General features: G+C 33.5%; 1 protein-coding gene across 1 annotated transcript in view; it reads right to left on the reverse strand.

The window, feature by feature from the left end:
* Positions 1-421: 421 nt before the first annotated feature.
* Positions 422-18,739, reverse strand: part of LOC122531348 (insulin gene enhancer protein ISL-1) — a 22,074-nt gene continuing 3,756 nt past the window's right edge. The window contains exons 3-6 of the mRNA XM_043659181.1: positions 13,701-14,005; positions 3,314-3,615; positions 2,581-2,787; positions 422-1,523 (exon numbers count right to left, since the gene is read on the reverse strand). Coding sequence (XP_043515116.1) covers positions 1,287-1,523; positions 2,581-2,787; positions 3,314-3,615; positions 13,701-14,005 — 1,051 coding nt within the window. The 3' untranslated portion in view covers positions 422-1,286. The remainder of the gene's footprint in view (positions 1,524-2,580; positions 2,788-3,313; positions 3,616-13,700; positions 14,006-18,739) is intronic.

Here is an 18,739-nt window from a genome sequence, read left to right on the forward strand (position 1 = left end):
TTGAATTCCTCTCGTTCGCGATTTAAAAAAAAAAAAAAAAAAAAGAAAAGAAAAGGAAAAACGTTTAATTGCGAAACATCGAGCGCGAAGCTTGAACCTGGCAAACTCATAGGTTAAATAATCGCTAATTTCATTTAATTGCTCCGAAAATTAATCGGAGTTTCTTCTTTCGATAAAAACAAACAAATATATGATTTGCTTACATGAGCTTATTATAGCGAAGAGTGAGAACACATAATTGATACTGTTATCGTTATGTCGACACAGAAACAAGAATTAATTGGAGTTTCTTTAGATACACATTTTCATTTTTACATTTTCGTACATAAAATTATATAAAATATATACAAAATTATATACGATTATATATAATTATATACAATTACATACGAAAATGTAGAAATGAAAATACATATCCGAGGGAACCCGCTATTAATTTTCGGATACGAAAAAATCATATATTTATATGACTTTTTTTTTTCATTATTTTTAGGGGTACAATCAGCTTCCAAAGCAAGTCCCACAAGTTACGAAACACTCTGTATAATATATAATTTTCGATTGCTCCTGTGTCGACATAACGATAACAATTTCAATCAGTTCTGACTTTCCGCTCACTCATTAAGTTCATGTTCCTGCAAATCTTATAATTCTTGCAGTTTGTTTTTATTGAAAACATCGATGCTTCTTAACCCTTTCGCGCGAGAGCTTCGATCGAAAGTAATTTCGAGAAACCATTTATAATAATAACCATATCAAATGCGAAACTTCTATCGATCTTGCTCGATCGATCATAACTTTCACTTTATCGAAGAACACCGCAAAAATAAAATTTCTACTAAAACCCGAAAGATATTTAACCTGTGCGATCCTCTTCGATAATACGATCAAATTAATCCCTTGAGGAGTCCCTCCTAGTTTTACGAAACTGTGTCAAGAGGAATCATTACTCACAAATTATAAATTTATGGTTTACAAACTCGTGCTGTTTTTTTTTCCCGAGAAAAACAAACGAAATTACACTTGCAAAATCCAGCTACGCAATGTTACGCGAACGAAGGTACAATATCTTTTGGGGGAGGGGTCGTTGAACGCGAAAGAGTCGAGCTTCGTCTGCAGAAGAAAAAAAGCAGCAACTTTTCAATTGATTTTTTTTTTTTTGTTCCGTTTTCAGCCGTTCGTCAATCACCCTACTTGTTCTCGCAGACTACGATTCTCTTCAAGCACTTATTGAAAGAAGACCACGAAGAAAGCGGACACTTTCGTTCTGGCCACACTGCACAACACTATGGACTTCCTGTATCGTGATGAAGAGAGTCACTGTCACTTTCCAGGTAAGTTACATAGCTATCCGTGCTGTCGGGGTGTTGGCCCATGTCTGGCCCGCCGCTACTCGGATGGTGTGGTCCGGGGGCTGGTAAAGAACCGCCACCCCCGCCGCCTCCACCGTCATTCATTGGCCCACCGAGCATCCCTGGCGGTGGTAATTGTGGTGGTCCGCTGTGGAGATCGTAGCCGTGCATCTGAAATTAAATATTAATCGTTTATCCACGGTCGTGTAGAATCGTCAAATAGCTACGGAATCAAATATTTAACACGTTGAACGGCAAGTGTATTTTCAGTGCTACCGAAATTAGAAATACGCTTGATTCTGTATATCCTCCTATTGCGGATGCTTTTGGAGAATTCTTAGCTGCCGGACAAGTGAAATTTCCCAACAGTGATACAAAATTTCATTAAAAAGGGAAAAACCGTTGCTTTACGCATGTAATTATCACATTATTGTGTTATTGTGCGTTAGTCTATTAACGACTAATGCATTTCATTTGCAATCCTTTTCAATCAATTTATCTTTCCAATCAATCAGCAGATTCCATTTTTTAATATTGGAACTATGGAAGGAAATTATAGTGATTATAAAAATTCGCTTAACATATTTTCGTTTCGTTCGTATGTTTTTTAGCTTCTAGAATTTTTGCGAAATTTAGAAGCTGAAGCATTTCTAATATTATTGCTTGATCTTTAAAGTGTGCACAATATGCACATTTATTATTATAATTATAATTGTATTATAATATATTATAATATTATATATGTTAATATTAATATTATATATAAATATATTATAATATTATATATGTTAATATTAATATTATATATAAATATATTATAATATTATTATTATATTACAAAAATCAGGATATAGGTATAAGATTTACTCGCTTTTCGGTACATAGGATAATTACTAGATGCACATTGGTAAAGATTTTGTTTTTCATCTATTTGTTTCTTTAAACAACCGTTGATAATATTTTAGAATAGGTCTAATCATATATATATTGATAATATTGGGATTGGCCTAATTTTAATCAACGAATTAGATCAATTTAATTAAATCTATGAAATGTCCAAAAATTTCCTTTTCTTGTTTTAAATATATTTGAAAGATGGATGGTTGTAGACCTTTGTAACCGATTATATGTAGGTATTTGTTTCTAACCATTGCCAATAGTACCTACTAAATATATTTTTACATTTATTTTAATTTCAAACGTATTCTGTGATCAATCGATCAATTACCTGTGATACCAGATGCTGAAAAGAAGGGTTGTTGGGATCTAGCCTGTCCAAATCGGTATGTAAGGCGAAATCTGTAAGTGCTTTCCACGGTGGTTGATAAGTTCGAATTTCTAGCGGTGTTATTCCTATGGAGCTCTCGTGTCTCACGGGACTACTAGCCACCATGGGAATTCCATGCATTCCGCCAAAGCCTAATTTACGGCCATCCTGCGACATAAAACACCTTCGTTCGTTAAATTGTGGCTTCAGATGCGAATGTTATTACAAACGATACATTACAGCCGATTGTTCAATTTCACTTTGTATAATCAGAATTTCGTTCTACTTGCAAGAGAAAAATATTATTAATTAATTATAAGCATCTGCTCTCCAATTTAAAAATCTGAGATGATAATATTAATATATACATTTAGAAATATTTAAAATTTAATATATATTTAAAAATAATATATATATATATTAATAATAATAGTAATTTAATTATATTAAAAAATATTAATTTTATAATACTTGAATAACGTCTATTACATTATTTTTTTTATATGCTCCCCGCTATACGTCAAGTATTAAATTAATTATAATTTAATTTTCGTAGAGACTTTGTATTTGAATCAAGATCAAAGATCTCATCCGTTATTACAGAATAGAGAATTAAAAAAAAGGATCGCGTACATTTATTCACTTCCGCGCACAACGTAAAATAAAATCGTGATATCAAAACTCGGGTGCTAACCTTCTCTTGCATCTGTTGCTTCATGGCGATAGTTTTCTTCTTGTCTTTGCACCGTTTGTTCTGGAACCATACCCTGATCACACGTGGACTCAAGCCGGTCATCTCGACCAATTGTTCCTTCATCAACGCGTCCGGCCGCGGATTCGCGGCGTAGCAGGTCCTCAGTGTGTGAAGCTGTTTCTCGTTTAGAACAGTGCGGACTCTGGTTGGTTTGCCGTCAGAACCGCCGCCGCTTTTATGGCCGCCCGATCCTCGAGTACCACCCACGCCAGCTTTGTGCGATCCGCTTTCAGACCCGGAGTCTGCGAACAACGTCAACGCCACGATTACTCACCTCGAGCGTCCATTTTCCCATGATAGTATTACGAAACTAAGTCATCTTGAGAGCTGACGGTAATAAAATAATTCCTCGTTAATGTCGGCGATTGAAAACGAAGTTCAGTTTGTCAATTGAATTAAATCCTGCTCTTTAGAAGCAACAATTACATGCACATTTACCGCGTATCTATAATTCACAAATTACGAATTTATTTTCTGTGAAATAACGTCCATTACGAAATACAATGTAGTATGAAATTATCTTGATATTTGAGATGTCAAAGAATGAGTTTTGGCGTTCATATTCTACGTTTAATTCCGTTTGATTCCGAGCTCCTGGTTTCGAGGATTGTAGGTATCATTGTAAAGAGAAATATGCCAACATGCGTAGTTGGAAATTTTAAGTTTCATGTTTAAAAATACATCGTGTTTCATCGAATATATCTAAACACGCAACTCTTTAATTTCTTCAATTCGCAAGAAATATATCTTTTTAAGTGGGATGAAAAACTTTCGTCTTGCAACGTTATACTGTTTATGCTTATTATTAGTAATAATTTTGCAGCATTTTTCTCCGTGTCTACAGAGTGTGACCTAAATATTTTTATTATGAATATGAAAATCACGAGAAACTGAAAGAAACGATGATACGAATGACATAAAAAAATCAATGGAATGGTATCAAAGTATAAAGTCACGAGAAACTTACGATATCATTCTCTCCTCTAAGTAGCAAATTGTTGTTCAAAAAGTATTCTCAATAATAAAACGAAACATTAAGAGGCACAGGTTTGAGAGAAAAGTTAGTAACAAGAGAAACTGCGAGAAATGGCAGCAAAAATATAATTGAACGTATCAAAATAAGAAAATGACGACATGTTTCACAATATCATTCTCTTCTCTAAGTAGCAAATTGTTGTTCAAAAAGTATCCTCAATAATAAAACGAAACATTAAGAGGCACAGGTTTGAGAGAAAAGTTAGTAACAAGAGAAACTGCGAGAAATGGCACCAAAAATATAATTGAACGTATCAAAATAAGAAAATGACGACATGTTTCACAATGTTCATTCTCTCCTCTAAGTAGAAAATTGTTCTTGGTCAATCCAGAGACGTTAGGTCAATCCAGAAACGTAGGAGACACGAGTTCGGTAACAAGAGAAATCATCCGAGAAACTGAGGGAAACGCTGAAACGAATGGCGACTTGTTTGCTTACGGTGGCTATTGCTCGATTCAATTCGCCGGTTGTTTGGAAAAAAGCCAACCTCTCGGGGGGAGAGTAGCTCCGACTAAATCAGGAGAATGCAGAGTAGAATGTCCCGAGGTCCAGCTGTGACTATCGACCTAACCGGTCTTGCAAAACGTTCCTCGCCAGCTAATGGGAGATCCGGATAGTGGTACAGCATGGCGGATGAAGAACGCTAAGACGAACGCCTGCTGACTATTCGAGAGGCCAGAGACAATATTGTCGATGAGCAAACTTTGGCAACGATTCCGTGATCGGTACCGGCGAGAGAGATCGGGAAGATCTTTGGGAACGTTTCCGCAAGATCGACCGCGATCGAGAAAAATCCCCCCTCTTCACCCGAGTGTACACACTTTAGATCAGAAGAAAATTTTCTAACAATTGTACGTTTAATTGTGCGAGTCGATTTCTCATTTCTCAAGATAGACGACTGGGAAAAGGCGGAAAATTTGTTTTAAAAACAATGTTGTCTTTGTCATTTTGCACGTGGTATAGAATTTTAAAATAATTATATTACAAAATTATAAAACATATCGTTAATAAATTTATTATTTATTATTATAATATAATTAATATTGATACGAATCACTAAGTTGTTGATATTTTCAAGTATAACAATTCACTTGGTGTTTATTTTCACATCGTGTAACTGAGCAAGTTTTTTGTTCTCGAAAATTGTAAAAATTCAAACATTGAAAATTTGTTTTCGCAGACTAGTTTTCGAAGATTGAAACTTACTGTAGAATTTTTTTTTTTTCTACTATTTTACTGAACTTGAAGGATTAAGTTCAAGAAATCTCGACATTTCGTCGTCTAGCCCTAATGTTCAAACTTGAATGAAATGGAGAAAAAAATAGTATACTACAAGTTTTAAAGACTAGAAACTTTGATCTTCAAGACCACGAAATGGATCCAGTTACGAAAAAAATTGTCAATACTTTCGAAGTCGTTCGAAGATAAATCCAAAATTGTCAAAAGTAAACGATTTCAATCCACGGCGAGATGGATTATTATTTGATTTCGATCAAGTCGCAACAGTTTAAAAAAATATCGAACAACAATTCTCCACCGTGGCGTGATTATGCTCATCGCTGTAAATTAAAAACTATTAAAAGAACAAGGTAAGAACGGTGCTCACCTACACGCACCTCCAGAGATCCCGTTCCACCCTTCAGTTAACGCCGAAAATTCATCAACACCCCATATCCATGTACTACACGCTTTATCTCATCCATTATCATCGGACGAGCAAATAGAAATTGTCCGATATTTATGTCGAACCTCTCTACAAACCGACGACCAAGGATAATAAAACGAAAAGGAGCGCCCGAAGTTTCCTGGCTCGGCTCCCTTGTTAGTCGCATCGATCAGCGAACGAGGAGACTGCACCAGGAAGAAAGAAAAAGAAGAAGAAGAAGAAGAAGCAGCACGAACCTTTCGGACACTTTTTCGCCGGCCAAACAGCGAAACCCATATGTAAACGGCTGGACCGAGGGACGGGCGTCGAATTTCATTAACTCCCAATTAACGAGTAATAAGTAACTCGTGCCGCGATAAGGATCCAGTTTCCTTGGCGGTGTCCTTCGGAAGGATTTGGTAGCCGCACGAAAATCGAATGTTTGCGGACGGTAAGACGAAAAGGCGGCCGAGCAAACGAAATCCTGCCGTCTATTTTTGCATCCTAACCAAACAAGCGGTCACAAAGGCAGAACCGCGTTTTCGAGAGAACCACGAGAGAGAGAGAGAGAGAGAGAGAGAGAGAGAGACTCGAAATGATTCGAAAGAAGTTGCAAGAGAAAATCAGCGCACGGTAGAAATTCTAATTCTAAAACAAAGCTAGACAAAGTGATATTCTACGGTTGCTTCGAAATTAATTTAATTAAGGAAGTATATATTAATATATATTAGTATATATTTTTGTATATTAATATATATTAGTATATATTTTTGTATATTAATATATATTAGTATATATTTTTATATATTAATATATATTAGTATGTATTAGTATATATTAGTATACATTAGTATGTATTAATATATATTAGTATATATTAGTATGTATTAATATATATTAGTATATATTAATTTCTCAGTTCTGCTAAAATTAAATTCATTGAAAAAGTACATTAATATAATATAATATGTACATGCTGGAGCAGGTTTATATACTTTTCACGATCATATCTTGTTATTGCTCTGTAATTCCATCAGACGTTTACTTATAATTTACAGTGGCTGGATAAAAATAATATCTCCCAGTCATACCGAGAAGTTTAATTTAGCCGAGGAAGAGTATTAATATGTACTGAAGCAGATTTATCTTCAATGATATTTTATCATTAATCTGTAGTTTCATTAGACGATTGATTATACATAGTTGACGACGAGAGGATTATATTTAAATAGTACAAGTTAATTATTTCCGCGTGCGTTGCTCCGAAATTCTAGAAGAGAGCTTGCAAATCTGTTTGTTATGATTTTCATTTTCAGTTCTCCCGTAATAAAAGAATATAAATTTTAACGACGAACAAACAACGATTAGAGTTTGTGGTTACTTTTCTTAGTACTCCCTTAAGGGTTCACGGAATTTTAAGAAACTGTATCGGAAATTTTTTAAATCTGTACGAAATACTAGTTTGGAAAAAAAATTTCTATATTTGTATATCACACTAGAAATTTCTATGTTTATATTTGTAAGAAGTTAGAACATCTACTTATTGAAGGACGGAATTTTAAGAAACTGTATCGGAAATTTTTTAAATCTGTACGAAATACTAGTTTGGAAAAAAAATTTCTATATTTGTATATCACACTAGAAATTTCTATGTTTATATTTGTAAGAAGTTAGAACATCTACTTATTGAAGGACGTAATACCAGAAATGAATTTTAAGGGGGTTAATTACAATTACTTTAGAAATAATTGTAATTATTAACACATTGTATTTTATTATCTTTATCCAGTGGATATGCTTTTGCTGAACGGATACAAAGAAAGGTTTTACATAAATGTTAACAAAGGCACGTTTTAAAATTAATTTACAAAAAGTAATTCAAACAGATCGTCGTCAAAAATCATATTGGCGACTTGGTATTGATATTTTTTGAATCAGACGGTGTAATTCTAACCCCCACAATTACCTTTAAATTTTCTCTTATTCTCTTTTGACTCATCATCATCTTGCGTATCACGTGAAAAGATTTTTAAATTTTCGAAATCACATAAATTTTTTAGTTTTTGTAAAAAATCACTATCACTGTCATACTTAAAGCTTTTATCACCATCACTGTAATCCGTTTTACTTCCTTTACTCTCATCCTTAGGATTAGATCTTCCACTTGTACTTGGAATATTTGATAAATCAAATTTTTCACTTATACTTGGAATATTTGGTAAATCAAATATTCTAGTTGTACTTGGAATATTTGATAAATCAAATCTTCTAGTTGTACTTAGAACACTTGAATTAAATCTTCTAGTTATACTTGGAACATTTGGTAAATCAAATATTCTAGTTGTACTTGGCATATTTAATAAATCAAATCTTTTAGTTGTACTTAGAATACTTGATATATCAAATCTAGTTGTAGATTTTCTACTTGCACTTGAAACATTCGATCCAGTAGATGTATCTTGAATTTCTTCTCTTTCTTTTTGCTCTTTATCGCTATTCATGGTTACTTGAACACTTTAAAACATCAAATTGACTAAAATATAAAAATCAGGTTACTTTTATTACCAGGGACAAGAGGCTAATCACTTTTAATTCCTCATGTAACATTTCACTTCAGCGAATGCTGTTTTCCGTTACACTGCTCCACGCTAAATGACAACAATGAAAAGCCGAGGATTCTCGTGATTGGCCACATCCTCTAGAACAGAAAAACACGAGAATTCTGGCGATGTGTCACGAAGTCACAAATTACAACAGTCAGAAATTTGTCTGTCTATTATGTAGGAATCTCGGACGAGTCTCCAATTTGTAGGAATTTTGATAAAATATAGTTGTTTATTTTGGGTTAAATAAAAGAAAATTGGTTCAATAATGATTATAAAGTGACGTTTTACACTAATTGCTCTCTTCTGTCTCTCAGTTCACTGTCTTCTCTCGCTCACTCTGCTCTCTCTGACGCCTCGACAATCACTATGTTCTCTTTGGCTTCTCGATACTCACTCCCTTTTTTTCTTAGCTGCACAAAATTCGTCGTTGCTACACGCATACACACAAACGCATCCATACCTTAGTGCCTTAAACGCTAGGCCTGGAAGACTCGTCATAAACGATCCCAAATCGCAAGTCCTAGACCTAACTTTCTCTGCAGTTTATGGCACACCACTTGGGACATCTGGTTGTAATTGTTGGGAATTCCCACAGTTATAAAATCAGAATTTTAATCGAACTGTACGACGAGCAAGAGTGAAATTGATTATCATTAACGAGCAGCTCCCGTCGTTTATTGCTGTTTGCTAATCGCGCGAAGTTCAAAGAGCAACGGCGGTGCTATCTGTTTAAAGTGTGCCTCGACGGAGGAGAAATTTCTCCTTTTTTTTTTTTTTTCTTGCTCGATCGATCCTCCATTTTCGACATTAATAGATTCTGCTAGGATATTCCTGTGATTTGTAACTGACATTGATGAAACAGGCAAATTCTATCGGAGAGAATTTGGAATTTTATTCAAGGAGCGAAGTTTGAGATTTGTCAAATTGCGAAATTTATGGAACAAGAAGAGATTTGCAGACGTTTATTACGTGTGTTCTGTGAAACATTCAAACTATATATATATATATAATGTGGGAATTTATAAGATATATATATTTAGCAAATAACTGTCGTAAGAGTGGTGTAACAACTGTGAATTATTAAATATTTAAGAGTTGTTAATATAATGGACAATTGAGCTTTTAAATACTGTGCCTCGTCGTTCGATGAACCAATGATGAAGCGGAACGGTACAATTCCGACAAATCAGAGATCGTGACGAGCGAATTGTTTATTTTGCAATTGATTCGCAAAATATCGGTACGCCGCATTAATCCTCGCGTTGAATATTGCACGCAGTGTTTGAATTATAATTAGTGTCGCACTTCTGTGATTGAGTAACATTTGCTCGGATTTTTCTAAAATTTGGTGAAATTAAATATCGATAGGATGATCGGTATCAACCGTTTCTAAAGGACGTTGAACATAACAGGCACGCGAGTTAAAGGCTAGGAAAGAAAACAATAAGCTATCGTCATGATAGAGCGTGGCAAACGTTAGGATTTCTTGTCTAAATGCATGAAAAAATCCAAACATTTCTATAAATAGAATAAGAAAATAATTCTAATAATTAGGATTATAGAAAATGGCTCAAATTATTGTGTACTATTAATTAAAACATTATTTATCACAACATAATAATATTACATTAATATAATACTATGTAATACTTTTAATACTACAATTTCAATTTTCAAAGTTCATCGTAGAAATTAACATTATTGTACTAATTTATTGTATTAGATGTTATTGCAATATTTTGAATAATTACTTCAAGCTCGTCGCGAAACACACACTATACCTAATCGGAATGGTAGTTAAAAAGTAATATTTGCAATAAGAACAACAACAATGAATGCAATCCTTCGGATAATTTAAATAAAGATCAATAACTATTTCAAGTCTTTCTAATAATTAGAATTATAGAAAATGGCCCGAACACTGTGTATATAAAATATATCTACCTTGTATATAATTTAAATTCTTGCTTGAAACTTGATCAGTGTCATCGTGATAGTGAAACGTCACTACAGCATTAATAAAATTTACAATACACCTAATATTTTCGTAAAAGATTCTTACGAGCGTTTGAATATTTTCACGAGAAATTGTATACACGTTGAAAGTTGTACCGGCTGGATTTCTGTACTGAGTAATTATTATCACAAATATTTTGATAGATAATTACAATATTTGGTGTTGTATGTGTATCGTAGAAACTGTTTATACTCGATAATTAATTCCAAGGATCGATTGTAATTATTAATCAAGTAACAGGAAATAATCGCGCGTCTCACAACCAATCCTCAAAACGAATTGATCTTCAACCAACTTCACCGAGTTATTTACTATATTCTTGCAATTACTTATTATTTTATACTACACTTTGCAACGCAATTATTAATCAACCAATCACTCGCAAGCAGGGAAATTCAATGAATTCCATCAGTTGCAAATATCTCGACAGATGGATCGTCACTTAGTGCAAAACATAGTTTATCCAACAAAACCTGACCACGTGTCTCTCGAAAGAACGACGATCCATGCCTCTTCGACGAACATAAAGTCGGCCAAAAAAAAAAAAAAAAAGAAAAGAAAAGGACGGTACTCGCAACCTCGCGTGGTGACCTACGTGAATTCTTAGACGGTCCATCCATTAAAGCCAAAGGGAGCAAAAAGGAAGCGACTCCCGAACGAAAAAAAAAAGAAAAAAAGAAAAAAAGAACCGAGAAAAGTTGAATAAACGTCCATAAATAAAAAGAAGAGGATGAAGGAGATCGTGCGTAGTTATGTGCCACGGTAGTTGGCAGGGAGGTGCTACATTTGACACCTCGGCTTCTCCGTAAAGAGTTGTCAAACCACTGGCCCTCCAGCGTCCACGCGGCTTCCCAGCCATCGGGAAAGCAACACAGGTGGTTTAGGCGCGACCATTTCCACGAGGAGGCCAAGTGACAAACATCATGGAAAATACGCGGTCCACCGTGAAATTGTTGACGCGGGAATTAGGAGCGGACGGGTTGTACTACGCAATTTTCAATTATCACCGATTAACCGGCGTCGCACCACGTCGTTAGAATCCCCGTCCAAATGTAATTTATCGTCGCTGCGTGTAAATAATGAATTAGTGATGGCGGACGCGCATAAAGAGCGACCCTCGGGCGAGTTTTCGGATTCTTCTTCGTGTCCTTTCGTCTCATCGCCGCGCGCGAATTATTGGTTAGTGCAGTTTCGACATTTCTGGAACGCTCGACGCTTTTGTTAAGTTTTCGTTAAGTTCTCGATTAATAACGATCTGCATTCTTTCGAATTTCGCGTTCACTCTTTAACCACGCACGAGAATTTTCTGTCCCATGTTGCAACGTTTTCTCAGTTTCAAGTGTATTGAAATGTTCTTATTAGTTCTTAATGATTTCTATAATAATTGGTTCTTAATTATGTATAATTGCTATTTATATTATTATACATAATTAAGAACGAATTATTATAGAAATCATTAAGAACTAGTACATACATTGAGAACTAATAAGAACATTTCAATACACTTAAAACTGAGAAAATTGTTGCAATTTGGGACAGAATATTATACTATAATACTATAATAATTATTATTATACTATGTTATTATACTATAATAACTAGTTCTTAATTATGTATTAGTTCTTAACGATTTCTATCCAGTGATATTGTATCGGCGAGCTTAAAAGAAAAAAGAAAGATCACTGTTCGGTCACTCGTTATGGTCCGCAAATGACTGATAATTTTCTCCAAATTGTAAATATTGCTTCTCAGACTCTTTGAAGTAAAATTAATTGTTCGTATACATTCGTATGTTTTTTAAAGAAACAGATATTCGTATGTTGTGATCTATTCTCCCTTCAACAGTTCCTCGACGATAATAATCACATTATTACATTTAATAATAATTGCCGTAGCTTTGAATAATGTCGAATGCCCACGCGTTCGATTTTTTTTACACGTAATTACAAAATTTGTTATTGTTGAAATGTTGCACGATCCCTGAGTTTTCCAACACGAATGTTTGAACCAGAGTCATACATTTAACTCCATCGATAAAAATCACGATTCGTTAATATTTCACTGAACAACAATTTTTGTCAGTTCGACGATCGCGACGATGCAAACAGTCACGATATAATTAAATTACCATCGAGCCTCGTTAGATATTTAATCCAAACCGATCTCCGGTTTGTGTATGAAGTGTCTGTGTGTGTTCGTTCGCATATTAGGACTAGCTCGAGGAACACTAATCCTATGTAATCCCGCCGCGTAAGAGGGAAGTGGTCAAGCCTTTCGGGGTCTTAACGGCTTCAATTATCAACACCTAATTATGACCGGTGATCCTAATACAACACCGTCGTATCAGAAGGGCCCTTTGAGCTTCCCCTCGAGCGCCAGTTCCCTTTTGCAAATTTGCTCTTTGTGCCGTGATAGTCCGTGTCCAGACAATGTAATCCGCAAATAGGTTGCGCTCATTTGTCCACGGTGATAAAAGTCAACGTACCCGTGCCATTCGAATTGCGGAACATTGCGAGTACTCAGGTTGATCCTCCAGGCTTAACTAACGCTGAAGGAAATCCCTTTGTTACTCAATGTTTAATGCTTTTGTCTTTGCCACCGTGCACTCGTTTACTCATCTATCGACAACGAAAGATCGGAGTTTTCATTTGTCAGAAGAACTCAAGTTGCACTCAAGTCTTGGCATTTTCTTCGTGGACGTTTGTAGGACGTCTTACATTTTTGTGAAAGAATTACTTTACCTGTCGATTACTTTTACATTTCTTTCCGCGATTTTCGCAATCTTCGAATTTTTTCACACACAGTGCACAAAACTATGGGTCTAATTACAACAGACTGGGTGCCGTTAGAATTATATAATGCACGTTGGGCAGTGTATAAAAAAGAAATTTTCAAGAAATGAAACAATCCCTGTAATAATCAAAAGAAAAAGTTCTACGAAAAGAAGTAGAAAAATATAAAAGATCGTTCGTCGAGAAGATAGTTCCATTGTCGTTTCGATAAAAAGTAGGAGTTTCCTTTACCTGATATCGAGCCGTCGTTCGGATGCAGATGATGATTATTATTCATAAGGGACGCGTTGTTGTTGTTCTCGTTTCCAGGAACACCGCCCGGACCGGAGCAAAGCTTCCCACCCTCGAGCACGTCGTGATCGTGTCTACAGAAAAGGCCGTCCTGTCTCAGGGCGAATTCGTCGCCAGGAACTAGCTGCCTCATGCAGGCTGAACACCGGAAACACTTGATGTGATAGATCTTGCTCCTTGCTCTCATTACGTAGTCGTCCTTGCTGAAGCACTCGCTGCACTTGTCGCACTTTGTCCCGAACAGCCTGAAACGAAATGTTTCTCCGCGTTAATGCCTCCCCCTTTTCAATTTCGAATTTCATTCATTTGTACGAAACGTGTTGGAACAACCGGACAAGGTGAAAGAAAGAAGGAAAAGCAATATCTCTTTCGGAGAAAATCGAAGTTTGAGGATTTCTCGTTTAACGCTGGAATAACGTGCCAATTTTTGTTCAAAACTTATAATATTTTCTCAGTTTTAAGTATATTTATAATATTTCAATATTTTAATATTTTCTTAGTTTTTATTAATAGTTAATATTTTAATATTTTCTTAATATTTTGTTTCTTTAATATTTTCTTAGTTTTTATTAATAGTTAATATTTTAATATTTTCTTAATATTTTGTTTCTTTTAATATTTTCTCAGTTTTAAGTACATTTAAGTTGAAATAGGCGAAATAAATTACTTTTCAATAATTTCTATTCGGTGATGTTATACCGACCGAGTTCAAAAAGGAAGCGACGATTTATCGTATACCGGCTCGGTCGCTCGTTACGGTCCGCAATCGGCTGTCAGCGCAAGCGGTTAAAATGAACATTCGAAATTATTTCTTTTCGAAGGTGTTTCCAGCACGGTGCACACACTTTTACACACTCCATTTTCCTATAAAAGGGGAACGAGCTTACGAAACGATATTAATAAATCTAGGATAGACAAAAATACCGGATTGAATCTGACGTAACACTGAGCCGCGTAATTTACCCAAATTCTGGAACTCTACTAATTCCGCTAAGTATAAGAATTGAAATTACCACCTTTTCTCTTCGGGCAATTTTGCCGACAAATTTATTTATTGTCTCTCCATTTGCGCCGATGCGTGTTTCCGCGAAATTTTACTCGGCCGCTGGATCGAGCAGTTAATTATCGGTTTTTAAGCTAATTGTGCTTCTCTCTGCAGCACACTTCGTCCGGTTTCTCCGCACGAACCAAATTGCATTCATTAGCGGTGCTTCCTAAATTGTCGAATTTTATTAATAAAAAGTTTCATGCGACACAGAATCCCAGCCCGATGGCAGTTAATTATTAGTTGCTTGGATAATTATATCATCGCGTTTCGTTCATAATTCACTTGCAAATGGATATCACGATGTGCGTGTGCGTCGCTTTTTGCGTAGCGCTTCGCTCGGAAATCTTAGGGTTAGCATGTTTTCGTCTCGAAATAAAAACGTTTTAAAATACAGAATTTGTAACATGTGGATATATTAACAATTGTATAATAATATAAAATTTAAGAATTTTATTTTATTCAAGAAGTACGTTAATTAATTCTTAATTAAGTGCATTGATAATTTTATCAATAACAATTTAAGAATTTAATTATCAAACTGAAGCAATTAAGTAATGCTTTATAATATATTATGATATTATAATATAATATGTAACATATTATATTCTTATATAACATAATGTATAATATATATTACAATATTATATTATATATTAAGATATTATTGTATTATAGTATTGTATTAAGAATTGTATTTTATATTACAATTTAAGAATTTCAGTAGTTATTAAAACTGTCAAATTGGAACAATAATGCTATATAATATAATATAATACAATATAATATAATATAATGCTATATAATATAATATAATATAACATAATATAGTATAATGCTATATAATATAATATAATATAATATAATATAATATAATATAATATAATATAATATAATATAATATAATATAATATAATATAANTCTATATAATATAATATAATTTTATAGCTATAAAATATTAAAAACAAAGTGTGTCCTAAGACTTTCGCGTGGAAGTATAAAATCCAATACACTATTCTTCTTTAGTATCATAAATGATATATATTTTAGATTAATTGACGTGCACATTTCTTCATTGAAAACTATTCTGTTTAGAAGAAAATAAGAAAATCGTAGAAAAATTCTATCCAGAAAAGTAAATGAGCTCGATATTGTAAGAAATGGAGGCTTCACATTTTAAAAAATTATCATTGTACGATTTTTTCCTCAATTAAGTTATAATAGTTAGAAATATCAACAACAGTATGAAACATCGTCGATATTTTAAACTGCTACAATCTCTTGAGAAAACGAAAGTACGAAATTATACCTGAAAATATACCTGAGTTCATTTTAAAGCATCCTGTACTCTCACAATATTGACTTCGTTCTTTCTGTCAAAGATGCTTTCGTACTATTTTGAAGGCAGTAAACAGAGATACTTTCCCCTCGAAAGTCTAGCAAATTCAAACATCTTCGTGGGACTCAGGAAAATTTCTTTTCACAACTAAATCCGCCATGGTCCTCTCTTTAAAACGATCCCATGAAATTTGTTCTGCTCTTTTCTCTTTTTCCACAAAATTATCGACAACTTTTCATCGAATGTAATTTGTTTTAAAACGAAGAAGAAAGAATACTCGAAATATTATACAGACTACTCCACGGGTGTTCAACCAGTTTTGATAAAAACTAAATTCTTGGATAAAACCCTGTTTAACAAACAATGCAAAACAATAATAAAATCGCTGAAATGCTTCTCTTTAATACTTCATTTTAACAATTTATAAATTTGTTGACTTCTTGAAGTTGTAGCAATTTAAATTAAAAATATTAAGTATTCAATCGGCATCCAACAAACAATAAAATCGCTGAAATACTTCTCTCTAATAATACAGTTTTACAACAATGCAAATTCGTTTAACAATACGATACATATTTTCCACGAAATTGTAGCAATTTAAATTTAAAATATTTAATTAATTTATACGTATCGTGAATGTCTAAAATAGTCAGTAATTCGTACATTATTATTGTTATTAACTTAACTAATTATTATAACTATTATTGTTATTAACTTAAATGGATTTCCAACGTACACGTGCTCTTCGATGCCCGCATCAGGCTCACGTAGCAACACTCGAACAGACAGAATCGGAGCGATGAAACACTTTTTTTTTTTTTAACGCGTAATCCTAAAGTTCGCGTTATTTTCCATGAACGTCTTGGTGGAAGAACACCCAGAAGGAAACGTTTCACCCCACGGTTGTTTCGACTTTTCGTACGAGGCGACAGGAACAACAAACAGGCGTCATCGGTGTCTCTCGAGCGGTGGCAAATCCCTGTCGACCGGATATGCCAGTCTTCTTCTTCGTTCCGGACGGCGTTTCGACGTTCGATGAATCAATGCAAATAAACTGGCTGTCTCCCGTCCAGAAAAATATTTGCCACAGTTTTTCTTTTTTTTTTCTTTTCTTTTTTTCTTTTTTTCCCCGGGTAGAATCCGTGTCGATCGATCCCGCGAGTCTCGAAGACGTTTTGTCCTCTCTCCGGATTACGTCGAAAACATGGCGTGCACGGTGAGTCGAAAAAAGTATCTTGCAATATTTTTGTGAGAATAAATACACTAACAAGATTGATTTTCGCAAATAGTCTACTATCACATGCGAAAGTAACATTCCAAGTGAATGAATCAAACGAAACTAACGTCCCGCGTTGGTCCCGAGAATTTTTTGTCCCAAAATTGCAATATTCTCTCAGTTTATTTAAGTATAACACAGGCGAAACAAATAATAAATTTATTACTTCTCAGTAGTTTCTGTTCAATGCAGAAAGAAAGCGGCGAATCATTGTATACGGTTCGGTCGCTCGTTATAGTCCGCAATCAGTTGCCAGCGCATGTGGCTGAAAATTCGAAATTAAGTAGGTAACTTAAAATTCGAAATTGCTGTGTCGATCAGTGTCCAATTGTACCAATTAAGAGTTAAATGTTAAAGATGGTTTCACTAAATATTCAGATTTCTTGGTACAATGGATCATGACAATTGAAATATTTCTATGATTCTTTACAAGATAAATATTTGTATCGAATGTCTTGTAATTTCTTCGTGCATTTATAAATTTGTTTCAATCCTGACCAATATCTATAATCGTCACAGTTATTTTTAGCTATAACGTTGATGAAATTTTAAGAAAGATTTCATACGATACACACACTTAGTATATAAATATCCAAATACTTTCACTGCAAATTAAAACTAAGGGTTTATTATTCGTGAAATCGAAAGAAACATTGATTATATAATTATTTGTAACTTTTACATTTGTAGATTTGTTTCAATCCTGACCAATCATAAGCATATGTAAGTATTTTTTTTTTGCATCGTGAATAATATCCTTACGATTTTTTTAATTCTACGGATATATTATAATATATGAATAAAAAAATTCCAAGGATATCATTTACGAAACGAAAAGAAATATTTATTATTCCTTCTTTTAAAAGAAATTCTATTAAAAATGTTTGAAGTAAAATATCGTATACATTTATAGTTTCGTTTCAATTCTAATCAGTATAATCGTCATGTAGTCGATATTAATGAAATTTTTGAACGCAAAAATATATAATAAATATAAAAATATTTTTATATATATAATATTATATATTATAAAATATATTTATAAATATAAAGATATTTTAATATATATAATATTATATATTATAAAATATATTTATAAATATAAAAATATTTTAAAAATATTAATATTATATACTATATAATATAGTTATAATGTATAATACTGTACTATACTATTATATATTATATAATATAGTTATAATATATAATACTGTACTATAATATTATATATTATATATGATAAAATTATAAAATATATTATTATACATTATATATTATATATTATAAAAAATATATATATTATAAAATATATTTATAA

Source organism: Frieseomelitta varia, unplaced genomic scaffold, assembly GCF_011392965.1.
Source record: "Frieseomelitta varia isolate USP_RPSP 00005682 unplaced genomic scaffold, Fvar_1.2 scaffold_394, whole genome shotgun sequence".
NCBI classification, from domain to species: domain Eukaryota; kingdom Metazoa; phylum Arthropoda; class Insecta; order Hymenoptera; family Apidae; genus Frieseomelitta; species Frieseomelitta varia.